The sequence below is a fragment of the Bufo bufo genome, chromosome 4, assembly GCF_905171765.1.
Source record: "Bufo bufo chromosome 4, aBufBuf1.1, whole genome shotgun sequence".
Classification (NCBI taxonomy): Eukaryota; Metazoa; Chordata; class Amphibia; order Anura; family Bufonidae; genus Bufo; species Bufo bufo.
In genome coordinates, this window is record NC_053392.1 from 269510616 (window position 1) to 269538440 (window position 27825).

The window sequence follows — 27825 nt, forward strand, 5'->3', positions numbered from 1 at the left end:
CCTCTGCCCGCTGCCCGCCGCATGTGCCCGTCCGAAGTCAGTCCGGCCATGTCTTTCGGCTGCCAGTGCCAACTATCGCGGGACTACAGGAGAGCCTACGCTTGTGGGCGTGTCTGCCTTCAACGTGCCGAACGGAACTCCGTAGCAGACGCTGACGTCATTGGAGGCGGTCACAGTGTTGGGCAGAGGCGAGAACCAGAGTGCCTGCGGCTGCCACCATTACAGTCTAGTCTAGACTCCATATACAGTTGTGCCATGGTAAAATAAATACGTGCGCCGTCATATTTTTCCTACGATCTGAATCACCTTATATACCTCAGGCTCATATACTATTATACAGTGTGTTATATCATGTATTCTATACCTCGACCGTGCTACATCATACACAGTGCCACATTATATAGTATGTAATTGTATTGTAATGCGTGTATGATGTAGTATGAGGTATATATAATACATATAACACACTGTATATGTGTTATATGAGGTATATAACACAGTATATGATGGTATACTATTATCAGGTATATAAGGACTCTAAGGAGTGTATGATAATAGTATGAGCGAGGTATATGATATATAACACTGTATGTGTGTAATATAATGAGGTATATATAAGGACTCCTATACCTCATTATATTACACACATACAGTGTGTTATATTATATCATATACCTCGCTCATACTACATCATACACTCCTTAGAGTCTTTATATACCTGATAATAGTATACCTATACATAGTTGTGTTATATATACCTCATGCTATTATACATATACAGTGTGTTATATGTATTAAGGCATTTGCCTGGATTTGTGGGAGGGGCTGAGGTCCGCCTCCAGCCTATTTAGGACACCCCCCTTACCTGGCTCCTGCACCGTCTGAGGTCTGAGCTTTGTGAGAGGAAGTCGCTTGTTGGAGTTCTGAGGAATTTACCTACGAGCCGCTGATTTTCTGAGAGCCTTTTTTCGTCGCCGTCTGGTTCTGGTTTTGGAGCATTGCTGTTCTTTTCCCAGCTTCACTCGGTTCACTGTGGGTCGCGTTTGCCCGTCAAACTGTGAGTTATTTCGTACGGGTCAGCAGGGCCTCACGGTTGCCCCAGTACCGGTTTATCTCATTTCATCAAGGCGCACTAATGTCATGGTTCATACAAGTCACCATCATTCATTTCTGTCACACCTGTTCATACGTTCTCATCCACGATTTGCACCATCATTCTGGTCACACTCTGGCAGCATGCGGCAATGGTTCCTGGTTTAAAACCCCCTCTTTTTTCTGATGTTCTTTCACACGCTGCATTCATGTCACGGCTGCCCAGTCACCAGCAGCTCATTTCTCAGGCCCTCTGTCATCTCCCCACAGGACCGTTACGCCGGCCAGCAACCTGCTAATCTCAGCCCACTACCCGGTCTGGTTCACCCCAAACATCATGTACATCACAAGGGCAGCTGCGGTGCACCCCCCCCCCCCCATTCACTTCACTTTCTCTAGCGATCGTCCCCTCCCCGTCGCCTCCTGCCTGTTGCCGCTCCGCCTGCCGCGCGGCCGATGGCGCCCGACCGCGTCCTGGGGCCTGGTCTGCGCATGCGCGGCCGGGGTTCTGCGCATGCGCGGCGATTTCGTCGGCGCATGCGCAGTGTCCCGACGACTCCGGACACATATGTTCAAATACATGGATTTCCCTGGCTCCATGTCACCCCCCCCCCCCGGTCAATCACGGGCGCAGTCGCGGGGGCCAGAGGCGGTGATACCGCACACCCCCACCCCCCCCCCCTCTCCTCCCATTTATTTACCATGCACTGGGCTCACCGCGGCCGAAACATCCCCTCACCACCTCCTGGCTGGTACCGCTCCCCCTGCCGGCCACATCCTTGGTGCGTGGTCTGCGCGTGCGCGGCCGGGGTTCTGCGCATGCGCGGCTATTCCGTCGGCGCATGCGCGGTGTCCCGGCGGCCGTGCGCGCGGCGCTTGTGTTCGGGGGGCCGCCGTCGGGCAGCACTGATTCTTCCCAGCCCCCACATGTCACTCCTCAGTCACACCCCCCCCCGGTCATTCATGTGCGCAGTCGTGGGGGCCAGCAGCAGTACAACCACACACTCTCCCCCCCCCCCCCCCCTTCCTTCGTTACCTGCACTGGGCTCACCATGGCCGTAACGTCCCCTCACCACCTGCTGCCTGGTTGCCGCTCCCCCTGCCGCGCGGCCGCCCGCGTCCTGGGGCCTGTTCTGCGCGTGCGCGGCCGGGGTTCTGCGCATGCGCGACGGCATGTCGGCGCATGCGCGGTGTCCCGGCGGCCGTGCGCGCGGCATCTGTGTCCGGGGGGGCCGCCGCCGGGCGGCAGGGGAGGCCACAGCATGCCCCCCTTGTTACACATTCCCCAGGAGCCCCAATAAAGACAGGGAAACACATCACACCCATGAAATAAACAAACAGGGAATCATGAGCAGGCCCCTCTTGGCCAAAATCGTACATGATCTCACCATGCTGATCGCCGGAGGGGCATAGACTTCCCATCCGCATTCAGCTACAAGTGACTGTCTCCAACGGGGTCGTCACCTTTTTCACAACCATGTTCAAAAAAAAAAAAAAAAAAATAATAATATATATTTTGCTTCATATTCAATAAACATGTGGGAATTGCGGGGGCACGGTCCAGAATGTTCCAAAAAAAAAAAAAAAAAAGAGAAAAATATTTTGCAGGCGCACACTTTCCGCCAGCCCATGGCCACGGCACGCACTGGTCTCGTTCACATCAGGCGCAAGCTATCATTTCATGTGTAACCGCCATGATCCTCCCGGTCATACATATGTACCACATGCATTTACGCTTTTCATCACGCTATGTCATGTTTACCCTCCCCCTTATTTTTTAGGCTGTCAACCTATACTGTTTTACACTACCGTGTATCCGGAGAATTTTTCTTGGTACCAGGTACGTTCACCTGCTCATTTACCAAAATCTTCCTTACATTTCGGATGGTCCCGTTAGGGTCAGCGTGCTGGCTTTAGGGGCACGATCATCCCACTAGGTAACCCCCCCCCCTTTCTTGGCTTCGCCGACAGTTAGTGGTCCCGCGAGGCCGACACCCCGCCTCAAACGTACGGAGGCACCTGCCCAACGCGCCACCTCGTTAGTAAGCCGCCTCGCATGTTGCATAGAGAGGGCCTCACCTGTCACTCCCTTCCCCTAGTCCTGTCTTACAGTCACCGAGAGGCCAACGCTCCTGCCACTACCACGAGTGGCCTCATTACCCCCTCGCGCCAAATCATAGGTAGAGCCTCTCAAAGCCGCTTGGCAATTAGCAGGGCCTCATCTGTCACCATGCAAGTGTAATTTTTTCGCCATTTGGCCTAGCTAGCCAGCACGATCCTGCATGGCCTCAAATTAATCAACTTTTTTTTATTATAGTATGTCGCTGGATGGGTTGGGAAACTTCTCCCTACCTGGCACCCCTGCTAGATCTGTCACTGCCACTTCGGGAGACGATCTAGCCAGTCCAGCGTCCATCCGGTCCTGGACAATTCCTCGCATCACGGCGGAGTTGAGGAAACGGCATGTTCCCTTCCCCGCCACGGCTAGGAAAGCGGAGCTGTTCCGGCTGTTACGCGCTTCAACCGATACTAGCGATGCGGGGCAAGGACCCAGCCAGTCCGGCACCGGGGACATCCATGCCATGCTGGCCTCTCTGATGACATCCATGTCAACAATCAACGCCAGGCTGGAGAGGCTGGAAACGGTCACCACGACCCTCTCCTTGGCGGGTCCGCCACCGGCGGCATCACCGGCACCGGTCGGTTTGCCGGTGGTCACACCATCCACTAACGTGGAGGACCGGGAAGTCAACCCGGCGCATATGATTCCTGAGCACTTGAAACGGGATATCCTGGAAGGTAAGGATATAAACCTGGCCTCCCTTCTGATTGCCTCCCAGGACGTGGTCGAAAACACGACGTACGCCTATGACGAGGTGTCAGTTGTGGTCAAGTCCAGGGATGCCCGGCTCAACAGGAAATTGACCATTCCCGAATTCGTGCTGGCCTTCGGAATCTACAGAGAGGTCATCTGTGCGGTCTACCCCAACAGAAGGGAGGAATTCGACCTCTACTTACACAAACTGGTGGATTTGGGCAACAAATACGGAGGGTCAGCGTTTTATGACTATCACAGGTCTTTTTCGGCAAAGGTGGCAGGGGCTTTCTCCCAGTACGGAGTCCGCTCCAACTGGGCGAGGATCGACACGGTCATTTTTTGTCGCCACTTCGCAGGCCTTAGGACCCCAGCCTGTGCGCACTGCTCCTCCACGGCCCACACCACCAATTTCTGCCCGAACACGTCGGTCAGACAGGGCCCCTCCCAGGCAGCTGGTCCCTCCGGGGTCCCGGAGAGACTGGCCCGGGACAAACTGGGTCGGCCGATCAAATTTCTAGGCAAATCGATGATTTGCAATAATTTCAATGAGGGGTCCTGTAATTATAACGGATGTAAATTGTTACACATATGCACCAAATGTTTCCGGGCACATGCCAAGTCCATGTGTCCAAATAAAATGTTTACCAAACCGTATCTAACGACCATCAACATGCCAGTTTTTACCGCGCTCATGTCGCAACACCCCTCCAGGCATCTGTCAGATTTCCTCGTTTCAGGATTGACAGAAGGATTTCACACGGGCATCCTGTATATGCCAACAGGCACCCTGGAATGTCCCAATCTTTTATCCGCTCTACACAACCCCACCGCCATTGACGCCCTCATAGCCCAAGAGGTAACAGAGGGTTTTGTGCTAGGTCCTTTCAAAACTCCCCCATTCGCCACATGGCGCACCAACCCCCTTGGCGTCGTCACTGGGAAATCTTCCCAGAAACAGAGGCTCATCATTGACCTATCGGCACCTCACGGGACGGGCAACCCCAGTCTCAACTCCCTCATTCCCTCGGAGGAATTCTCTCTGCAGTATACCACCATAGATCACGCCATCACGGCCATCAGTCAAGCAGGGGTGGGGGCATGGCTCAGCAAAACCGACATCGCCAACGCCTTCAAATTACTTCCGATTCACCCTACACTGTGGCACCTGCATGGCATCAAGTGGTCTGGGGATTATTATTTTTTCTCCCGATTGACCTTCGGGTCCAAAAGCAGCCCGGCCATCTTCGACGTGTTTGCGGAAGCATTATGCTGGTTGCTATTGAATATAGCAAGGTGCCCGCTGGTTTTACATTACCTTGATGACTTCCTATTGGTGGAAGAAAACACTTCCCCTCCTTCCAGCCTCAGAGCCACCATCAAGCTGTTCAAGGAACTGGGGGTCCCCCTCTCCACCAAGAAGACAGAGGGGCCGGACACGATCATCACCTTCCTGGGTATCCAGTTGGATTCAGCTTCGATGCAAGCCAGTTTGCCGTCCGGGAAGATCCAGGACATCCTCACCCACATAGACGGCTATCTTCAACTCGGCACCTGCAACCGCAGAGAACTACAGTCCCTGCTGGGCTCCCTGAACTTTGCCATGCGCATCATACCCCAGGGTCGCTCATTCATATCACGGCTTCTGCACCTCTTCCCCTTGTTCCTACACGACTCGCACAGATTGTCCCTGGATGCCCACGCTGCGGCGGATCTGGGTATGTGGAGGAGATTTCTGTCCACCTGGAATGGTAGGAGCTTGTTTCTCCCTCAGCTGTCGGACTCTTCCCCCTCTATCTGGTCAGATGCGGCATCTACCACAGGCTTTGCGGCCATATTTGGGGACGATTGGCTGTGGGGCAGCTGGCCTCCTGAGGTCCAGGGTCTGGAAGGATTCTCCACTACCTCAGCGCTTTTTGAGATCTATCCCATCGTAGCGGCTGCCGTGGCGTGGGGTCATTTATGGGCAAATCTGGCGGTCCGCTGCTACTCGGACAACCAAGCAACCTGCCAGATTATAAATAAAGGTCGTTCCAAATCCCTCACAATCATGAGGTTCATGCGAAGACTTACTTGGCTGGCCGCCTGCAACAATTTTTTCCTGCATTGTTTCCATGTCCCAGGGGTGTGCAATTCGGCTGCTGACAATTTATCTCGCTTCAAATTTCAGGCTTTTCATCAGGATCTCCCATCAGCATCACCCACTGCCTCCAGCACCCCGTCATTTCAGCAACTCATTCTGGACTAGAGGCCATCATGCGGCATAGCCAGTCTTTGTCCCACTTTTCACTATCAGTCAATACACATAGAGCATACAACAGAGCATTCACGCTGTTCAACAGATTCCTGGTAGAACACAACATCACGCACCCTTTCATCATGACGTCTGTTTTGGGATTTGCTTCCTTTTGCCACCTCAAACTAAAAATGTCATACAACACCATCAAACTGTATCTTACTGGCATTCAACATCATATGCTAATCTTGCACCCTAACTACACCAGCTTCATGGCCTCCCACCAAATCAAAACAATACTCAGAGGCATTCAGAAGACGGAACCCGCACGTCCAGCCCAAAGGCTGCCCATCAACAGTCATGTTTTCAAGGCATTATCCGACCTGCTGGACGCCACGCCTTTTGATACGAATACCAACGCGGTCATCAAAGCTGCTATTTACTTGGCCTTCTACGGGTTCCTGAGGCCCGGGGAATTCACTACCACCTCCGCATCCCAAACCTCATCTTGTCTTCTTGTCTCCCACTTATCTAAACACCTGGATCACTACGTCCTGACCTTACCTCACTCCAAGAGTAGTCAGCGTTCACCTGTCAACATCTCATATTACCCCACGCACAACAAATGGTGTCCGGTGAGGGTGCTGGACACATACAGTCAGCTTCACAGGTTCCTACCCTCTCAACCGCTACTTCAACTTCATGGATCGGTGCTCACCACGACCACCTTCATGATCCATGTCAGATCATTTCTCACCCAACTGGGCCTGGACGCGGCCAACTACTCGGGGCACTCCTTTCGCATCGGAGCTGCATCCACGGCCTCCAGTGCCAACATCCCTGCCCATGTTATCAAGAAATTGGGACGCTGGAAGTCGTCCGCTTACGCACGATACATTCCCAATCCAGCGCAAGAGTTAAGGGTGGCTTTCCAAAGCATGTCGGGTTGAGCTGTTTACATGTTTTATTGGTTACAAATAAACTGGTTTATTTCCATTTTTGCCCTCTTCTTTCTTAGGCCTACCTCGTCCTCGGTTTCGGCACACCACAACCGACTGCATTTCTTTCCCTGCTTCCCAGGGCTCTTCTCTGTACTACCGTAAGCACCTAACACAAGTATTAAGGCATTTGCCTGGATTTGTGGGAGGGGCTGAGGTCCGCCTCCAGCCTATTTAGGACACCCCCCTTACCTGGCTCCTGCACCGTCTGAGGTCTGAGCTTTGTCCCTCCCACCACTCCACTCATTTACAACTCATTTCTTTTATGTCTTTTCCTTGGGTGGGCCCTCTTCTTTCTTAGGCCTACCTCGTCCTCGGTTTCGGCACACCACAACCGACTGCATTTCTTTCCCTGCTTCCCAGGGCTCTTCTCTGTACTACCGTAAGCACCTAACACAAATGTATTATATACCTCATACTACATCATACACACATTACAATTACATACTATAATGTGTGTATGATGTAGTATGAATATGAGGTATATAATACACACGGTATATGTATAATAGTATGACTATGAGGTATATATATATATATATAACACACATATATTATGTATACTATTATCAGGTATATAAGGACTTTAAGGAGAGTATGATGTAGTTATGACTTGAGCGAGGTATTATACACTGTATATGTGTAATATGAGGTATGTATAAGGCCTCATGTACACGACCTTGGTGTGTTTTGCAGTCCGCAAAACACGGATAGCGTCTGTGCACGTTCTGCAATTTGCGGAACGGCACGGACACTCAGCCTTTAATATAACTGCCTATTCTTGTCCGCAAAGCGCAGACAATAGGACAGGTTATATATTTTTTTCGCGGGGCCATGGAAGGTAGCAACGGATGCGGACAGAACACGGAGTGCTGTCTGCATCTTTTGCGGCCCCATTGAAGTTAATGGGTATGCATCTGAGCTGCCAAAAATGCGGCTTGGATGCGGACCAAAACAGCTATGTGTGCATGCCATGAAGCCTAAGAAGTGTATGATGTAGTATGAGGTTTAACACACTGTATATGTGAGGTATATATATATTTAATATAGTATACCTCATTATATTATACATATACAGTTACAGACTACAGTGTTATATATATATATACACACACCTCAGCTCATATACTACATCATACACTCCACCTCACAAGCTTTTATTGTTCTATATATATTTTACTCCCCCCTCAATTCCACATATTTCTTGCGCGCTGTTCCTTAATCTGTACTGTTCCTAAAAGGCTAATAGCACTAGTAGTCATGTTACCCTCTTCTTTCAATGCAGGTGGATGCACAAAGAAAAAATAAAAGTATAGTCTGGGACTATTTTAGTCAACCCTCCCCAGGACGGGCAATGTGCAACACATGCAAAATCAATGTGAGCATGGGATCTGCAACTGCAAAAACAAAGAATACATCAAATCTTTGGACCCATCTAAGAATTAATCATGTTGAATTATTTAATAACGCAGAAAAAGAAAGGGAATCATCTCAAACACCAACTTTACTCCAGCCAAAAATAAAAGACCTATTTCAGAAACACACAAAGTGGCAAAATTCCGATGAAAGATCCCAACTTCTGGACAGAGCAATCACAGAGATGATGGTTACGGATAACCAGCCATTTACAATGGTGTCTGACTCTGGCTTTAAGCGCTTGATGTCCATAGTTGAGCCAAGGTACACGCTGAAAAATGAAAAGTTTTACAGAACGGAAATGCTGCCAAAGATTCATCACAAGGTGGTTCAGAAAGTGAAAACAATGTTACAGCCAGAGGACGCTGGCAATTCACTCTCATTCACTACCGACTGCTGGTCTGGATCAACAGAATCACTAATGAGTCTTACGTGTCACTTCATTGATAATGGATGGACAAAAAGGCAGTTGGTGTTGAACACAAAGGTGATGCAAGGATCCCACACTGGCGAGTACATTAAAGAAATGTTTCTAGGCATGCTTGATGACTGGGGGATAACCAAAGATCGAGTGATGCTTGTGCTTCGAGACAGCGGAGCAAACATGGTGAAAGGAATGAAGCTTGCTGAAGTGTCAGATCTCAGCTGCATGGCACACACCATGCAACTTGTAGTAAATGATGGTCTGTCAAGCCAGAGAGCTGTGATCGACATAATTGCAATGCTAAAGAAGTGCGCAAGTCATTTCCACCATTCATTCATTGCCAAGCACCGACTGAGGTGCATTCAGTCAGACCTTGGCCTGCCCCAAAACAGCCTGATTCAGGCTGTTCCAACACGGTGGAACTCCACACTCCATATGCTACAAAGAATGCTGGAACAGAAGCGAGCTCTTAGCATCTACGCCGGTGAACATGGAGGATATTCCTGCCCTAATGCTGATCAGTGGGAGATTGTAGCAAATCTGATTCAGACCCTCCTCCCAATAGAGGAAGTGACCCTAGAGGTTAGCCATAACGACTCAAGTGTGTCATCAGTCATTCCATGTGTGAGAGTGCTGAAGATGCTTCTTCAAGAGAATGAAGGGCCCACTACACGAGGCATTAAAACGCTTAGGGAGGTCATGAAGGAAAGCCTCAACAAACGTTTTTTGAAGTATGAAGAGAATATAAACGTAGTGTTGGCATGTCTTTTAGATCCTCGATTCAAACATCATGCTTTCTCTTCTGATAATGTATTGAGCAAGGCAAAAGAATGGCTGACAGAAGATATGCAAAAGGAGGTGCAGGTTCTAGAAAGGTCACATCTGGAAGAGCCTGATGTTACTAGTCTGGAAGAGCCTACTACTAGTACTACTAGTCTGGAAGAGCAGGTTGATGATGCCACAGAAACATACAAATTCCCAAAAAGGAAACACATGGAAAAAAGGCTTAAACATGGCCAAATTGATGCCATGTTCAGCGTTTTATTGGGGCCTCATGTAGAGGATTCTCTAACTATACCAAAAATCTGCCTTGATGATGAGCTTCATCTTTATTTGAAAGAACCAGTGATCAATAGAAAGGACAATCCACTTGAGTGGTGGAAAGAAAATGAGGCACGCTTTAAAACCCTTGCTTCTTATGCCAGAAGATACCTTTGCTCTCCACCCTCCTCTGTACCTAGTGAGCGTGTTTTTAGTGAAGTCTCAGCAATCTACGAAAGGAACAGAAGCCGTTTAACAGGAGAGCATGCAGAAATGTTGTGCTTTCTGCACTACAATGTACTCCTTCTCAACTGGAAGTATTGAAGAAATTCTAAATATTCTCTCATTGTGTACCAAGGCGGGCTCTCGGCACATAAATGTGAAAGGATAAATTCCAGCACTGGAAAAATTTACCGTTGCACTTGCATTGTATTTATTTTTAATTTCATATCACAGGTTTCATCTTGTGGACATCACCTCCCACCATAACAGGTTGACATGTTTCGAATGTCCAGGAGGTTACAACTTAGGGTACTTTCACACTTTCGTTTTTCTTTTCCGGCATAGAGTTCCATCACAGGGGCTCTATACCAGAAAAGAACTGATCAGTTTTATCCTAATGCATTCTGAATTGAGAGCAATCCGTTCAGGATGCATCAGGATGTCTTCAGTTCAGTCTTTTTGACTGATCAGGACAGAGATAAAACCGCAGCATGCTACGGTTTTATCTCCGGCCCAAAAAACTGGCGACGGAACTGCCTACCGGATTTCTCTGCCGCAAGTGTGAAAGTAGCCTAAGAACGCTACAGTTTGAAACATGTCAACCTGTGGTGGTGGGAGGTGAATCAGGTGATGTCCACATTTGAACATTGTTGTTCTTTCTTGTTAGTTGTTACCTTTTGACTGATATTTAAAGAAAAAGAAGTGGTACAATTTGTTGTATTTGACTCGTATCACCAATGAAAAAGAAAGATTTACAAAAAAATCTAAATGTTAACAATAAACATGTTAATTTAACAGCAGATTTGTGTAGGATTTTTTTTTTCAAAAAAAAAACCAAAAACTGAATATCGGTATAAATTATCGGCTATCGGCCTGAAAGTTCACAGATTATCGGTATCGGTCCTAAAAAATCAATATCGGTCGATCCCTAATTTTGACCCCACTGTACCTTCCCCGTATAGGGGAATTAATGAGTGACTGTGGACAAGGAGAGATCGTGCAAACAGTTAGGAACATTGTTAGAGTAGGTGAGCATCAGAATTGTCCTTTCTGTGACACATGATTGAAGCATTGTACAATGCAGGGAGTCCCCCCGTAGCAGTAGATGCTGCTCCCTAGTAGCAAAGGTCACCAAGGCTGTTTAATGTGTGTGTCTGTTACATCATACATAGGCCCTGATTTATCAGAACTTCCCTCCAGAAATCTGGCATCAAAAAGTGCAAAATATGGCTTTTGCAGCTTTTTTTTGCCATTAATTGCGCCAAATTTTGCATTTTTACACAACTCATGCCAGTTTTGTAATATGGATGGGTGTGGTTAGCTATGTTAATGAGCTTCACTCCAGATTTATCATTGAGACTTTTTTTAAAAGTCGCAATCTCATTCCAGGAGGGAAAAATAGGAAAACGGGAGGAGCTTCTCTAGAAGAAGTGTTGGGTGTAAGAACAAGCCACATTTATCAGACAACCTGTGATGTGTGATGAATGTGGAATAAAAGTTCTCCAACCCAGACTCAAGCAAAACTGACTTCAAATATTCTCCTCATGATCAATTTCCCCCAGAGTGTGCCATCGGAGACACATGCACGGCTACAGTTTCCCAAAGTATATAGTTATTTAAAAAAATAAAACTGGATAACTTACAAAAAAAAAAAAAAGACGACAATTATTTGAAATGTTTACATATTTTATTCATCTAAAAACATTAATTTATTTAACCACAAATTATGGTTATCCCTATAAAAAAAAATATGCAGGATTAAAAATAGTAAACAAAACAGCATTGTAGGGCACGTCACACTCTTTCAAACAGGACTTTTTTTTTATCTGGTGAGATGCTCCCATATTGAGACATATGTGCCGCCCGTTCCATGCACTGAGGACCGGAATAACCAATGTAATCTTGCCGATGTCAGCGATTTGTAATCTTCTACAGAGGAGTGGCAATATTCTAACACTTCTGGTCCCCCATGTACCCCCAGACTACACCCACACTGTTACCAGCACCCCACTGGTCCCCCATGTACCCCCAGACTATACCCACACTGTTACCAGCACCCCACTGGTCCCCCATGTACCCCCAGACTACACCCACACTGTTACCAGCACCCCACTGGTCCCCCATGTACCCCCAGACTACACCCACACTGTTACAAGCACCCCACTGGTCCCCCATGTACCCCAGACTACACCCAATACTGTTACAAGCACCCCACAAGCTTTACATATACCTTTCGTAAGGGACAAAAAAAAAAAACAACATCTCAAGCATGCCACCATCCTCTGTGTCCCTCCAGCACACCGTGCCAGTGCTAAACCATGTTACCCCAGTGCACCCACAGAATCCTAACCAGTAGTACACCATTATAAAAGTGCCTAAACTGTACTCCCCAAATTCTGACCTAGCCCACCTCTAACCCAGTTAAAGGGGTCCTCTCACTTCAGCAAATAGCATACATCATGTAGATCAGGCATGCTCAACCTGAGGCCCTTCAGCTGTTGTAAAACTACAACTACCATCAATCCCAGACATCCTACAGCTTTCAGCCTACAGAAGGGCATGGTGGGAGTTGTAGTTTTACAACAGCTGAAGGGCCACAGGTTGAGCATTCCTGATGTGGATAAAGTTAATACAAGCCACCTTCTAATGTATTGTGATTCTCCACATTGCCTCCATTGCTGGCTAGATTCATTTTTCCCATCACAGACAAAAAAAAAGCCTTGTATGCAGCACTTTTTTGTTTGGTATAAAGTCAGATCCTAAACAGAAACTGAACGGACTCAATCATAGTTGGCGGGGTCTGTTCAGCTTCTTCCCTGTCTGTTAGGCCGGGCTCATATCACATTTTTGTCATACATTTAATGTACGCCAAAAAATGTATATATGTTACCAGGTGCCTCAGACAGATGCCATACTGTGGCATCACCTTAGAGTACCATAGTGTAAAAAAATATATACGTTAGCCTATACAATTTTTTTTCCAGGATGGAAAACTGCAGCAGTGGTACACTACACTTTCCCATCCTGCAGAGTCCTACAACAAACCTTTGCTTTACCTTTTTTACAATGGAACTCTATGGTAACAGATGCCACAGTATGGCGTCAGTGAGGCGTCCGATAATGTATATGTTTTTTGTGTATGTTGACAAAAAGCCACCCTTACGTGCCCCATCCAGAACTTCTTTTATTTCTGTTCTGCTCATTTAACAGAGCAGAACAGAAATAAATAGCGGTGGTGTGAACGGGGCCTAAGAGGTGAGCGTGCAGGAAACTGTTACTGGTCTAAATAACATGAGGTAATTATAGTGAAGTGATAAAGTCCGGTCCAATATGGCGGATGCTCCCTGTACTTTACCACTTGGTTTTAATAGCCTGCATTCACTACATGCATCTCACGTACACATCAGCGTGTGTGAGCTGCGCGTGGTATTATAAGCGTGTGGGGCAGTGTGAGCTGCGCGTGTTATTATAAGCGTGTGGGGCAGTGTGAGCTGCGCATGGTATTATAAGCGTGTGGGGCAGTGTGAGGTGCGCGTGGTATTAGAAGCGTGTGGGGCAGTGTGAGCTGCGCGTGGTATTAGAAGCGTGTGGGGCAGTGTGAGGTGCGCGTGGTATTATAAGCGTGTGGGGCAGTGTGAGGAGCGTGCAGTATTAGAAGCGTGTGGGGCAGTGTGAGGTGCGTGTGGTATTAGAAGCGTGTGGGGCAGTGTGAGGTGCGTGTGGTATTAGAAGCGTGTGGGGCAGTGTGAGGTGCGTGTGGTATTAGAAGAGTGTGGGGCAGTGTGAGGTGCGTGCAGTATTAGAAGCGTGTGGGGCAGTGTGAGGTGCGTGCGGTATTAGAAGCGTGTGGGGCAGTGTGAGGTGCGTGCGGTATTAGAAGCGTGTGGGGCAGTGTGAGGTGCGTGCGGTATTAGAAGCGTGAGGTGCGTGTGGTATTAGAAGTAGGGTTGCCACCTTTTCTTAACCACCTCAGCCCCCATAGCTTAAACACCCTGAAAGACCAGGCCACTTTTTACACTTCTGACCTACACTACTTTCACCGTTTATTGCTCGGTCATGCAACTTACCACCCAAATGAATTTTACCTCCTTTTCTTCTCACTAATAGAGCTTTCATTTGGTGGTATTTCATTGCTGCTGACATTTTTACTTTTTTTGTTATTAATCGAAATTTAACGATTTTTTTGCAATAAAATGACATTTTTCACTTTCAGTTGTAAAATTTTGCAAAAAAAAACGACATCCATATATAAATTTTGCTCTAAATTTATTGTTCTACATGTCTTTGATAAAAAAAAAATGTTTGGGTAAAAAAAAAATGGTTTGGGTAAAAGTTATAGCGTTTACAAACTATGGTACAAAAATGTGAATTTCCGCTTTTTGAAGTAGCTCTGACTTTCTGAGCACCTGTCATGTTTCCTGAGGTTCTACAATGGCCAGACAGTACAAACACCCCACAAATGACCCCATTTCGGAAAGTAGACACCCTAAGGTATTCGCTGATGGGCATAGTGAGTTCATAGAACTTTTTATTTTTTGTCACAAGTTATTGGAAAATGATGATTTTTTTTTTTTTCTTACAAAGTCTCATATTCCACTAACTTGTGACAAAAAATAAAAACTTCCATGAACTCACTATGCCCATCAGCGAATACCTTGGGGTGTCTTCTTTCCAAAATGGGGTCACTTGTGGGGTAGTTATACTGCCCTGGCATTCTAGGGGCCCAAATGTGTGGTAAGGAGTTTGAAATCAAATTCTGTAAAAAATGGCCAGTGAAATCCGAAAGGTGCTCTTTGGAATGTGGGCCCCTTTGCCCACCTAGGCTGCAAAAAAGTGTCACACATCTGGTATCTCCGTATTCAGGAGAAGTTGGGGAATGTGTTTTGGGGTGTCATTTTACATATACCCATGCTGGGTGAGATAAATATCTTGGTCAAATGCCAACTTTGTATAAAAAAAATGGGAAAAGTTGTCTTTTGCCAAGATATTTCTATCACACAGCATGGGTATATGTAAAATGACACCCCAAAACACATTCCCCAACTTCTCCTGAGTACGGAGATACCACATGTGTGACACTTTTTTGCAGCCTAGGTGGGCAAAGGGGCCCATATTCCAAAGAGCACCTTTCGGATTTCACCGGTCATTTTTTACACATTTTGATTTCAAACTTCTTACCACACATTTGGGCCCCTAGAATGCCAGGGCAGTATAACTACCCCACAAGTGACCCCATTTTGGAAAGAAGACACCCCAAGGTATTTCGTGATGGGCATAGTGAGTTCATGGAAGTTTTTATTTTTTGTCACAAGTTAGTGGAATATGAGACTTTGTAAGGGAAAAAAAAAAAAAAACATCATTTTCCGCTAACTTGTGACAAAAAATATAAAATTCTAGGAACTCGCCATGCCCCTCACGGAATACCTTGGGGTGTCTTCTTTCCAAAATGGGGTCACTTGTGGGGTAGTTATACTGCCCTGGCATTTTCCAGGGGCCCTAATGTGTGGTAAGTAGGTAAATGACCTGTGAAATCCTAAAGGTGCTCTTTGGAATGTGGGCCCCTTTGCCCAGCTAGGCTGCAAAAAAGTGTCACACATGTGGTATCGCCGTATTCAGGAGAAGTTGGGGAATGTGTTTTGGGGTGTCTTTTTACATATACTCATGCTGGGTGAGAGAAATATCTCGGCAAAAGACAACTTTTCCCATTTTTTTATACAAAGTTGGCATTTGACCAAGATATTTATCTCACCCAGCATGGGTATATGTAAAATGACACCCCAAAACACATTGCCCAACTTCTCCTGAGTACGGCGATACCACATGTGTGACACTTTTTTGCAGCCTAGATGCGCAAAGGGGCCCACATTCATTTTATGAGGGCATTTTTAGACATTTGGATCCCAGACTTCTTCTCACGCTTTAGGGCCCCTAGAATGCCAGGGCAGTATAAATACCCCACATGTGACCCCATTTTGGAAAGAAGACACCCCAAGGTATTCAATGAGGGGCATGGCGAGTTCATAGAATTTTTTTTTTTTTGGCAAAGGTTAGTAGAAATTGATTATTTTATTTTTTTTCTCACAAAGTCTCCCTTTCCGCTAACTTGGGACAAAAATTTCAATCTTTCATGGACTCAATATGCCCCTCACGGAATACCTTGGGGTGTCTTCTTTCCGAAATGGGGTCACATGTGGGGTATTTATACTACCCTGGCATTCTAGGGGCCCTAAAGCGTGAGAAGAAGTCTGGAATATAAATGTCTAAAAAATTTTACGCATTTGGATTCCGTGAGGGGTATGGTGAGTTCATGTGAGATTTTATTTTTTGACACAAGTTAGTGGAATATGAGACTTTGTAAGAAAAAATATATAATTTCCGCTAACTTGGGCCAAAAAAATTTCTGAATGGAGCCTTACAGGGGGGTGATCAATGACAGGGGGGTGATCAATGACAGGGGGGTGATCAGAGAGTCTATATGGGGTGATCACCACAGTCATTGATCACGCCCCTGTAAGGCTCCATTCAGACGTCCGTATGCGTTTTGCGGATCCGATCCATCTATCAGTGGATCCGTAAAAATCATGCGGATGTCTGAATGGAGCTTTACAGGGGGGTGATCAATGACAGGGGGGTAATCAATGACAGGGGGGTAATCAATGACAGGGGGGTAATCAATGACAGGGGGGTAATCAATGACAGGGGGGTAATCAATGACAGGGGGGTGATCAGGGAGTCTATATGGGGTGATCACCACAGTCATTGATCACGCCCCTCTAAGGCTCCATTCAGACGTCCGTATGCGTTTTGCGGATCCGATCCATCTATCAGTGGATCCGTAAAAATCATGCGGACGTCTGAATGGAGCTTTACAGGGGTGTGATCAATGACAGGGGGGTAATCAATGACAGGGGGGTGATCAGGGAGTCTATATGGGGTGATCACCACAGTCATTGATCACGCCCCTGTAAGGCTCCATTCAGACGTCCGTATGCGTTTTGCGGATCCGATCTATCTATCAGTGGATCCGTAAAAATCATGCGGACGTCTAAATGGAGCTTTACAGGGGGGTGATCAATGACAGGGGGGTAATCAATGACAGGGGGGTGATCAGGAAGTCTATATGGGGTGATCACCACAGTCATTGATCACGCCCCTGTAAGGCTCCATTCAGATGTCCGTATGCGTTTTGCGGATCCGATCCATCTATCAGTGGATCCGTAAAAATCATGCGGACGTCTGAATGGAGCTTTACAGGGGTGTGATCAATGACAGGGGGGTAATCAATGACAGGGGGGTGATCAGGGAGTCTATATGGGGTGATCACCACAGTCATTGATCACGCCCCTGTAAGGCTCCATTTGAACGTCCGTATGCATTTGCGGATCCGATCCATCTATCAGTGGATCCGTAAAAATCATGCGGACGTCTAAATGGAGCTTTACAGGGGGGTGATCAATGACAGGGGGGTGATCAGGGAGTCTATATGGGGTGATCAGGGGTGATCAAGGGTGAATAAGGGGTTAATAAGTGACGGGGGGGGTGTAGTGTAGTGGTGCTTGGTGCAACATATTACTGAGCTACCTGTGTCCTCTGGTGGACCAGGTAGCAGGTATATTAGACGCTGTTATCAAAACAGCGTCTAATATACCTGTTAGGGGTTAAAAAAAATCACATCTCCAGCCTGCCAGCGAACGATCGCCGCTGGCAGGCTGGAGATCCACTCGCTTACCTTCCGTTCCTGTGAGCGCGCGCACCTGTGTGCGCGCGTTCACAGGAAATCTCGCGTCTCGCGAGAGGACGCGCCGGCGCGTCCAGTCGGAATCAATCAACCACCTCCAGGACGCGTCGCTGCGTACGGCGGTCCGGAGGTGGTTAAAGCCAAACCCGAACAGAAGCGTGTCCAGGGGCGTAACTAGAACTGACTGGGCCCCAGTGCAAACTTTGGAATGCCCCCCCATTTTTACAAAGAGGTGTCAGATTTTCTTTACACTAAGGGCTCTTTCACACAAGTGGAGCCGTTCGGGTAATCTGCTGAGTGAAAGAGAGCCAAGCCCAGTTCCGGAAAGCAGAGACACGTAGCACTAACATGACTGATAATGCTCTTTTTACTACAAAATCTCAGTGAGATAAAGTTGCCACAGTGATTTTGTAGTAAAAAGATAACAGAGAGGCACGGAGCATTACTAATTATGTTAGTGCTCCGTTTTCTGCTGTCTCTTTTACACAGAAGATTACCTGCACAGGATCCACTCGTGTTAAAGAGCCCTAAGCCCAATGCATGGCTACACTCACCCAGTCCTAATAAAATCTGGTCCTACCTTATCCAGGGTGTCGCTGCCATTGGCGTGATGTCCGCTGGATCCAGAACAAGGTCCCTATGGTGATAGAGAAAAAAAGAATAATCACATAAGGAAGGGATGGTGACTGCCCCTGTGAAACTACCAGCAGGGGGCGCTGTGCTGGCCTGTAAGACTGAGCTATGCCAATGTATAGCAGGGTAATCTAGGACATTTTTCCTAGGACAATGCCCACCTTGTGGTCCCTTCAAAATAGTTATGTCCTCCTTGTGGCCCCTCACAGCAGTTATGCCCACCTTTGTTCCTGTCAAAGCAGTTATGCCTACTTTTGTGCCCCTGTAGTTGTAGTTATGGGCATGACTGTCGCTGTAGTTATGCCCAGATATGTGCCCCCTCGCTGTAGTTATGCCAGATATGTGTCTCCTCACAGTAGTTATAGCCAGATATGTGCCCCCTCATAGTAGTTATAGCCAGATATGTGCCCCCTTGCTGTAGTTATGCCCAGATATGTGCCCCCTCAAAGTAGTTATAGCCAGATATGTGCCCCCTCGCAGTAGTTATAGCCAGATATGTGCCCCCTTGCTGTAGTTATGCCCAGATATGTGCCCCCTCAAAGTAGTTATGCCCAGATATGTGCCCCCTCAAAGTAGTTATGCCCAGATATGTGCCCCCTCAAAGTAGTTATGCCCAGATATGTGCCCCCTCAAAGTAGTTATGCCCAGATATGTGCCACCTCAAAAGTAGTTATGCCCAGATATGTGCCCCCTCAAAGTAGTTATGCCCAAATATGTTCCCTTCATAGTAGTTTGCCCAGATATGTCCCCCTCACAGTAGTTATGCCTACTTTTGTGCCCCCTCGCTGTAATTATGCCCAGATATGTGCCCCCTCACAGTAGTTATGCCCAGATATGTGCCCCCTCACAGTAGTTATGCCCAGATATGTGCCCCCTCACAGTAGTTATGCCCAGATAGGTGCCCCTCACAGGATCTGAGAACCTGCTGCTGGAGATTTCTGAAGTCACTATCTTCCAAGAGCAGGGCTCCAAGGCTGAAGTGAGCCGGGCAAGCTCTATTATGGCATAACAGACATTTAATAAACTGGAAGATGGTAATAATCTTACTAGGTGGAGGATAGAAAGAACTCTCAGTATAATGATACCAGGAACATCCATGGTGTGCAATTCTTCAGATGCTAAGCACAGAATCCGGGGCCAGGATGTACTGGACATCACTATGGCCTACAAGTTACCAGACGCTGGGGATACTCTCCAAAGGCTGCAACTAAAATAAAACTAGGAACATTCATACTGGAGCCAGCATGGTGTTTAATAGGGGTTCTCCAGGAATTAAAAAAAAATACTTACATGCACATAGTGCACATCACACAGGTTATTACATACAGGCACATAGTGCACATCACACAGGTTATTACATACAGGCACATAGTACACATCACACATGTTATTACATACAGGCACATAGTACACATCACACATGTTATTACATACAGACACATAGTACACATCACACATGTTATTACATACAGGCACATAGTACACATCACACATGTTATTACATACAGGCACATAGTACACATCACACATGTTATTACATACAGGCACATAGTGCACATCACACAGGTTATTACATACAGGCACATAGTACACATCACACATGTTATTACATACAGGCACATAGTACACATCACACATGTTATTACATACAGACACATAGTACACATCACACATGTTATTACATACAGGCACATAGTACACATCACACATGTTATTACATACAGGCACATAGTACACATCACACATGTTATTACATACAGGCACATAGTGCACATCACACAGGTTATTACATACAGGCACATAGTACACATCACACATGTTATTACATACAGGCACATAGTACACATCACACATGTTATTACATACAGGCACATAGTACACATCACACATGTTATTACATACAGGCACATAGTACACATCACACATGTTATTACATACAGGCACATAGTACACATCACACATGTTATTACATACAGGCACATAGTACACATCACACATGTTATTACATACAGGCACATAGTACACATCACACATGTTATTACATACAGGCACATAGTACACATCACACATGTTATTACATACAGGCACATAGTACACATCACACATGTTATTACATACAGGCACATAGTACACATCACACATGTTATTACATACAGGCACATAGTACACATCACACATGTTATTACATACAGGCACATAGTACACATCACACATGTTATTACATACAGGCACATAGTACACATCACACATGTTATTACATGCAGGCACATAGTACACATCACACATGTTACTACATACAGGCACATAGTACACATCACACATGTTACTACATACAGGCACATAGTACAGATCACATGTGCACTCACTTTTATGCAGGATTCCTGGGGCTCCATTATGCAGTAGAAGGGCAGTCCTGCAGCTAGTAACACTGCCTTCTCCTGACAACCCTCCCCCTCCGACCCCGGTCCAGACTACATAGCTGCATCATTTACACCAGCTCTGGCTGTTTAAACACCAGCAGCTGTGTAAATAAGAGGGTAAGGGTTAACAGGGCACCAGCTAGCCATGGGGAAGGGGGGAAGGGGGGCAGTGACCAGCAGTTCTTACTGCAATGTCGGCTCCTCTGATCAGGAGCAGGCTGGGAGGAGGAGTCTTCTTATGGTGTCTTCAGGCTGCTGAGAGCCGGACCGCAGGGCTGGCAGTATGATTAGACGTCACCACCAGCACTGCTGCTCATTGGCTGCCTGCTACAGAAGTCGGAAGAGTAAAGAGATCGCTGTGCCCGGGTCTGAGAAAGGCTTGAAACCGGGCACAGGATTACAAACCCGGACTGTCCTGATCAATCCCGTACGGGTGGCAACACTACAAGTGTGTGGGGCAGTGTGAGGTGCATGTGGCATTAGAAGCGTGTGGGGCAGTGTGAGGTGCATGTGGTATTAGAAGCGTGTGGGGCAGTGTGAGGTGCGTGTGGTATTAGAAGCGTGTGGGGCAGTGTGAGCTGCGCGTGGTATTATAAGCGTGTGAGGTGCGTGTGGTATTAGAAGTGTGTGGGGCAGTGTGAGGTGCATGTGGTATTAGAAACGTGTGGGGCAGTGTGAGGTGCATGTGGTATTAGAAGCGTGTGGGGTAGTGTGAGGTGCATGTGGTATTAGAAGCGTGTGGGGCAGTGTGAGGTGCATGTGGTATTAGAAACGTGTGGGGCAGTGTGAGGTGCGTGTGGTATTAGAAGTGTGTGGGGCAGTGTGAGGTGCATGTGGTATTAGAAACGTGTGGGGCAGTGTGAGGTGCGTGTGGTATTAGAAGCGTGTGGGGCAGTGTGAGGTGCATGTGGTATTAGAAACGTGTGGGGCAGTGTGAGGTGCGTGTGGTATTAGAAGTGTGTGGGGCAGTGTGAGGTGCATGTGGTATTAGAAACGTGTGAGGTGCGTGTGGTATTAGAAGCGTGTGGGGCAGTGTGAGCTGCGTGTGAGGTGCGTGTGGTATTAGAAGTGTGTGGGGCAGTGTGAGGTGCATGTGGTATTAGAAACGTGTGGGGCAGTGTGAGGTGCATGTGGTATTAGAAGCGTGTGGGGTAGTGTGAGGTGCATGTGGTATTAGAAGCGTGTGGGGCAGTGTGAGGTGCATGTGGTATTAGAAACGTGTGGGGCAGTGTGAGGTGCGTGTGGTATTAGAAGTGTGTGGGGCAGTGTGAGGTGCATGTGGTATTAGAAACGTGTGGGGCAGTGTGAGGTGCGTGTGGTATTAGAAGCGTGTGGGGCAGTGTGAGGTGCATGTGGTATTAGAAACGTGTGGGGCAGTGTGAGGTGCGTGTGGTATTAGAAGTGTGTGGGGCAGTGTGAGGTGCATGTGGTATTAGAAACGTGTGAGGTGCGTGTGGTATTAGAAGCGTGTGGGGCAGTGTGAGCTGCGTGTGAGGTGCGTGTGGTATTAGAAGTGTGTGGGGCAGTGTGAGGTGCATGTGGTATTAGAAACGTGTGGGGCAGTGTGAGGTGCATGTGGTATTAGAAGCGTGTGGGGCAGTGTGAGGTGCATGTGGTATTAGAAGCGTGTGGGGCAGTGTGAGGTGCATGTGGTATTAGAAACGTGTGGGGCAGTGTGAGGTGCGTGTGGTATTAGAAGTGTGTGGGGCAGTGTGAGGTGCATGTGGTATTAGAAACGTGTGGGGCAGTGTGAGGTGCGTGTGGTATTAGAAGTGTGTGGGGCAGTGTGAGGTGCATGTGGTATTAGAAACGTGTGGGGCAGTGTGAGGTGCATGTGGTATTAGAAGCGTGTGGGGTAGTGTGAGGTGCATGTGGTATTAGAAGCGTGTGGGGCAGTGTGAGGTGCATGTGGTATTAGAAACGTGTGGGGCAGTGTGAGGTGCGTGTGGTATTAGAAGTGTGTGGGGCAGTGTGAGGTGCATGTGGTATTAGAAACGTGTGGGGCAGTGTGAGGTGCGTGTGGTATTAGAAGCGTGTGGGGCAGTGTGAGGTGCATGTGGTATTAGAAACGTGTGGGGCAGTGTGAGGTGCGTGTGGTATTAGAAGTGTGTGGGGCAGTGTGAGGTGCATGTGGTATTAGAAACGTGTGAGGTGCGTGTGGTATTAGAAGCGTGTGGGGCAGTGTGAGGTGCGTGTGGTATTAGAAGCGTGTGGGGCAGTGTGAGGTGCATGTGGTATTAGAAACGTGTGGGGCAGTGTGAGGTGCATGTGGTATTAGAAGCGTGTGGGGCAGTGTGAGGTGCGTGTGGTATTAGAAACGTGTGGGGCAGTGTGAGGTGCGTGTGGTATTAGAAGTGTGTGGGGCAGTGTGAGGTGCATGTGGTATTAGAAACGTGTGGGGCAGTGTGAGGTGCGTGTGGTATTAGAAGCGTGTGGGGCAGTGTGAGGTGCATGTGGTATTAGAAACGTGTGGGGCAGTGTGAGGTGCGTGTGGTATTAGAAGTGTGTGGGGCAGTGTGAGGTGCATGTGGTATTAGAAACGTGTGGGGCAGTGTGAGGTGCGTGTGGTATTAGAAGCGTGTGGGGCAGTGTGAGCTGCGTGTGAGGTGCGTGTGGTATTAGAAGTGTGTGGGGCAGTGTGAGGTGCATGTGGTATTAGAAACGTGTGGGGCAGTGTGAGGTGCATGTGGTATTAGAAGCGTGTGGGGTAGTGTGAGGTGCATGTGGTATTAGAAGCGTGTGGGGCAGTGTGAGGTGCATGTGGTATTAGAAACGTGTGGGGCAGTGTGAGGTGCGTGTGGTATTAGAAGTGTGTGGGGCAGTGTGAGGTGCATGTGGTATTAGAAACGTGTGGGGCAGTGTGAGGTGCGTGTGGTATTAGAAGCGTGTGGGGCAGTGTGAGGTGCATGTGGTATTAGAAACGTGTGGGGCAGTGTGAGGTGCGTGTGGTATTAGAAGCGTGTGGGGCAGTGTGAGGTGCATGTGGTATTAGAAACGTGTGGGGCAGTGTGAGGTGCGTGTGGTATTAGAAGCGTGTGGGGCAGTGTGAGGTGCATGTGGTATTAGAAACGTGTGGGGCAGTGTGAGGTGCGTGTGGTATTAGAAGTGTGTGGGGCAGTGTGAGGTGCATGTGGTATTAGAAACGTGTGGGGCAGTGTGAGGTGCATGTGGTATTAGAAGCGTGTGGGGCAGTGTGAGGTGCATGTGGTATTAGAAGCGTGTGGGGCAGTGTGAGGTGCATGTGGTATTAGAAGCGTGTGGGGCAGTGTGAGGTGCGTGTGCTATTAGAAGCGTGTGGGGCAGTGTGAGGTGCGTGTGGTATTAGAAGCGTGTGGGGCAGTGTGAGGTGCGTGTGGTATTAGAAACGTGTGGGGCAGTGTGAGGTGCGTGTGGTATTAGAAGTGTGTGGGGCAGTGTGAGATGCGCGTGGTATTATAAGCGTGTGAGGTGCGTGTGGTATTAGAAGTGTGTGGGGCAGTGTGAGGTGCATGTGGTATTAGAAACGTGTGGGGCAGTGTGAGGTGCGTGTGGTATTAGAAGCGTGTGGGGCAGTGTGAGGTGCATGTGGTATTAGAAACGTGTGGGGCAGTGTGAGGTGCATGTGGTATTAGAAGCGTGTGGGGCAGTGTGAGGTGCGTGTGGTATTAGAAGCGTGTGGGGCAGTGTGAGCTGCGCGTGGTATTATAAGCGTGTGAGGTGCGTGTGGTATTAGAAGTGTGTGGGGCAGTGTGAGGTGCATGTGGTATTAGAAACGTGTGGGGCAGTGTGAGGTGCGTGTGGTATTAGAAGCGTGTGGGGCAGTGTGAGGTGCATGTGGTATTAGAAACGTGTGGGGCAGTGTCAGGTGCATGTGGTATTAGAAGCGTGTGGTCAGTGTGAGGTGCGTGTGCTATTAGAAGCGTGTGGGGCAGTGTGAGGTGCGTGTGCTATTAGAAGTGTGAGGTGCGTGTGGTATTAGAAGCGTGTGGGACAGTGTGAGGTGCGTGTGGTATTATAAGCGTGTGGGGCAGTGTGAGGTGCGTGTGCTATTAGAAGCGTGTGGGGCAGTGTGAGGTGCGTGTGGTATTAGAAGTGTGTGGGGCAGTGTGAGATGCGTGTGGTATTAGAAGCGTGTGGGGCAGTGTGAGGTGCGTGTGGTATTAGAAGCGTGTGAGGTGCGTGTGGTATTAGAAGCGTGTGGGGCAGTGTGAGGTGCGTGTGGTATTAGAAGCGTGTGGGGCAGTGTGAGGTGCGTGTGGTATTAGAAGCGTGTGGGGCAGTGTGAGGTGCGCGTGGTATTAGAAGTGTGAGGTGCCTGCGGTATTAGAAGCGTGTGGGGCAGTGTGAGCTGTGCATGGTATTATAAGCGTGTGAGGTGCGTGTGGTATTAAAAGCGTGTGGGGCAGTGTGAGGTGCGCGTGGTATTAGAAGTGTGAGGTGCGTGTGGTATTAGAAGCGTGTGGGGCAGTGTGAGGTGCGTGTGGTATTAGAAGCGTGTGAGGTGCGTGTGGTATTAGAAGCGTGTGGGGCAGTGTGAGGTGCCTGCGGTATTAGAAGCGTGTGGGGCAGTGTGAGCTGTGCATGGTATTATAAGCGTGTGAGGTGCGTGTGGTATTAAAAGCGTGTGGGGCAGTGTGAGGTGCGTGCGGTATTAGAAGCATGTGGGGCAGTGTGAGGTGCGTGTGGTATTAGAAGCGTGTGAGGTGCGCGTGGTATTAGAAGCGTGTGGGGCAGTGTGAGGTGCGCGTGGTATTAGAAGCGTGTGGGGCAGTGTGAGGTGCGTGTGGTATTAGAAGCGTGTGGGGCAGTGTGAGCTGCGCGTGGTATTATAAGCGTGTGAGGTGCGTGTGGTATTAGAAGCGTGTGGGGCAGTGTGAGGTGCGTGCGGTATTAGAAGCGTGTGGGGCAGTGTGAGGTGCGTGCGGTATTAGAAGCGTGTGGGGCAGTGTGAGGTGCGTGTGGTATTAGAAGCGTGTGGGGCAGTGTGAGGTGCGTGTGGTATTAGAAGCGTGTGAGGTGTGTGTGGTATTAGAAGCGTGTGGGGCAGTGTGAGGTGCGTGTGGTATTAGAAGCATGTGGGGCAGTGTGAGGTGCGTGTGGTATTAGAAGCATGTGGGGCAGTGTGAGGTGTGTGTGGTATTAGAAGCGTGTGGGGCAGTGTGAGGTGCGTGTGGTATTAGAAGCATGTGGGGCAGTGTGAGGTGCGTGTGGTATTAGAAGCGTGTGGGGCAGTGTGGTATTAGAAGCATGTGGGGCAGTGTGAGGTGTGTGTGGTATTAGAAGCGTGTGGGGCAGTGTGAGGTGTGTGTGGTATTAGAAGCATGTGGGGCAGTGTGAGGTGCGTGTGGTATTAGAAGCGTGTGGGGCAGTGTGGTATTAGAAGCATGTGGGGCAGTGTGAGGTGCGTGTGGTATTAGAAGCATGTGGGGCAGTGTGAGGTGTGTGTGGTATTAGAAGCGTGTGGGGCAGTGTGAGGTGCGTGTGGTATTAGAAGCATGTGGGGCAGTGTGAGGTGCGTGTGGTATTAGAAGCGTGTGGGGCAGTGTGAAGTGCGTGTGGTATTAGAAGCATGTGGGGCAGTGTGAGGTGCGTGTGGTATTAGAAGCATGTGGGGCAGTGTGAGGTGTGTGTGGTATTAGAAGCATGTGGGGCAGTGTGAGGTGCGTGTGGTATTAGAAGCGTGTGAGGTGCGCGTGGTATTAGAAGCGTGTGGGGCAGTGTGAGGTGCGTGCGGTATTAGAAGCATGTGGGGCAGTGTGAGGTGCGCGTGGTATTAGAAGCGTGTGGGGCAGTGTGAGGTGCGTGCGGTATTAGAAGCATGTGGGGCAGTGTGAGGTGCGTGTGGTATTAGAAGCGTGTGAGGTGCGCGTGGTATTAGAAGCGTGTGAGGTGCGCGTGGTATTAGAAGCGTGTGGGGCAGTGTGAGGTGCGCGTGGTATTATAAGCGTGTGGGGCAGTGTGAGGTGCGTGTGGTATTAGAAGCGTGTGGGGCAGTGTGAGCTGCGCGTGGTATTATAAGCGTGTGAGGTGCGTGTGGTATTAGAAGCGTGTGGGGCAGTGTGAGGTGCGTGCGGTATTAGAAGCGTGTGGGGCAGTGTGAGGTGCGTGTGGTATTAGAAGCGTGTGGGGCAGTGTGAGGTGCGTGTGGTATTAGAAGCGTGTGGGGCAGTGTGAGGTGCGTGTGGTATAAGAAGCATGTGGGGCAGTGTGAGGTGCGTGTGGTATTAGAAGCGTGTGGGGCAGTGTGAGGTGCGTGTGGTATTAGAAGCATGTGGGGCAGTGTGAGGTGTGTGTGGTATTAGAAGCGTGTGGGGCAGTGTGAGGTGCGTGTGGTATTAGAAGCGTGTGGGGCAGTGTGAGGTGCGTGTGGTATTAGAAGCGTGTGGGGCAGTGTGAGGTGCGTGTGGTATTAGAAGCGTGTGGGGCAGTGTGAGGTGTGTGTGGTATTAGAAGCGTGTGGGGCAGTGTGAGGTGCGTGTGGTATTAGAAGCATGTGGGGCAGTGTGAGGTGCGTGTGGTATTAGAAGCGTGTGGGGCAGTGTGAGGTGCGTGTGGTATTAGAAGCATGTGGGGCAGTGTGAGGTGCGTGTGGTATTAGAAGCATGTGGGGCAGTGTGAGGTGTGTGTGGTATTAGAAGCATGTGGGGCAGTGTGAGGTGCGTGTGGTATTAGAAGCGTGTGAGGTGCGCGTGGTATTAGAAGCGTGTGGGGCAGTGTGAGGTGCGCGTGGTATTAGAAGCGTGTGGGGCAGTGTGAGGTGCGCGTGGTATTAGAAGCGTGTGGGGCAGTGTGAGGTGCGTGTGGTATTAGA

The 27825-nt window shown here is 48.6% G+C and overlaps 1 protein-coding gene across 1 annotated transcript; it reads left to right on the top strand.

The window, feature by feature from the left end:
* The first annotated feature begins 8442 nt into the window (after window positions 1-8442).
* Window positions 8443-10346, top strand: LOC120999155 (zinc finger BED domain-containing protein 4-like). The gene is made up of 2 exons (XM_040430030.1): window positions 8443-9839; window positions 9930-10346. The coding sequence occupies exons 1-2, from the start codon at window positions 8496-8498 to the stop codon at window positions 10344-10346; spliced, it is 1761 nt and encodes a 586-aa protein (XP_040285964.1). The 5' UTR covers window positions 8443-8495.
* The last annotated feature ends 17479 nt before the right edge of the window (window positions 10347-27825 follow it).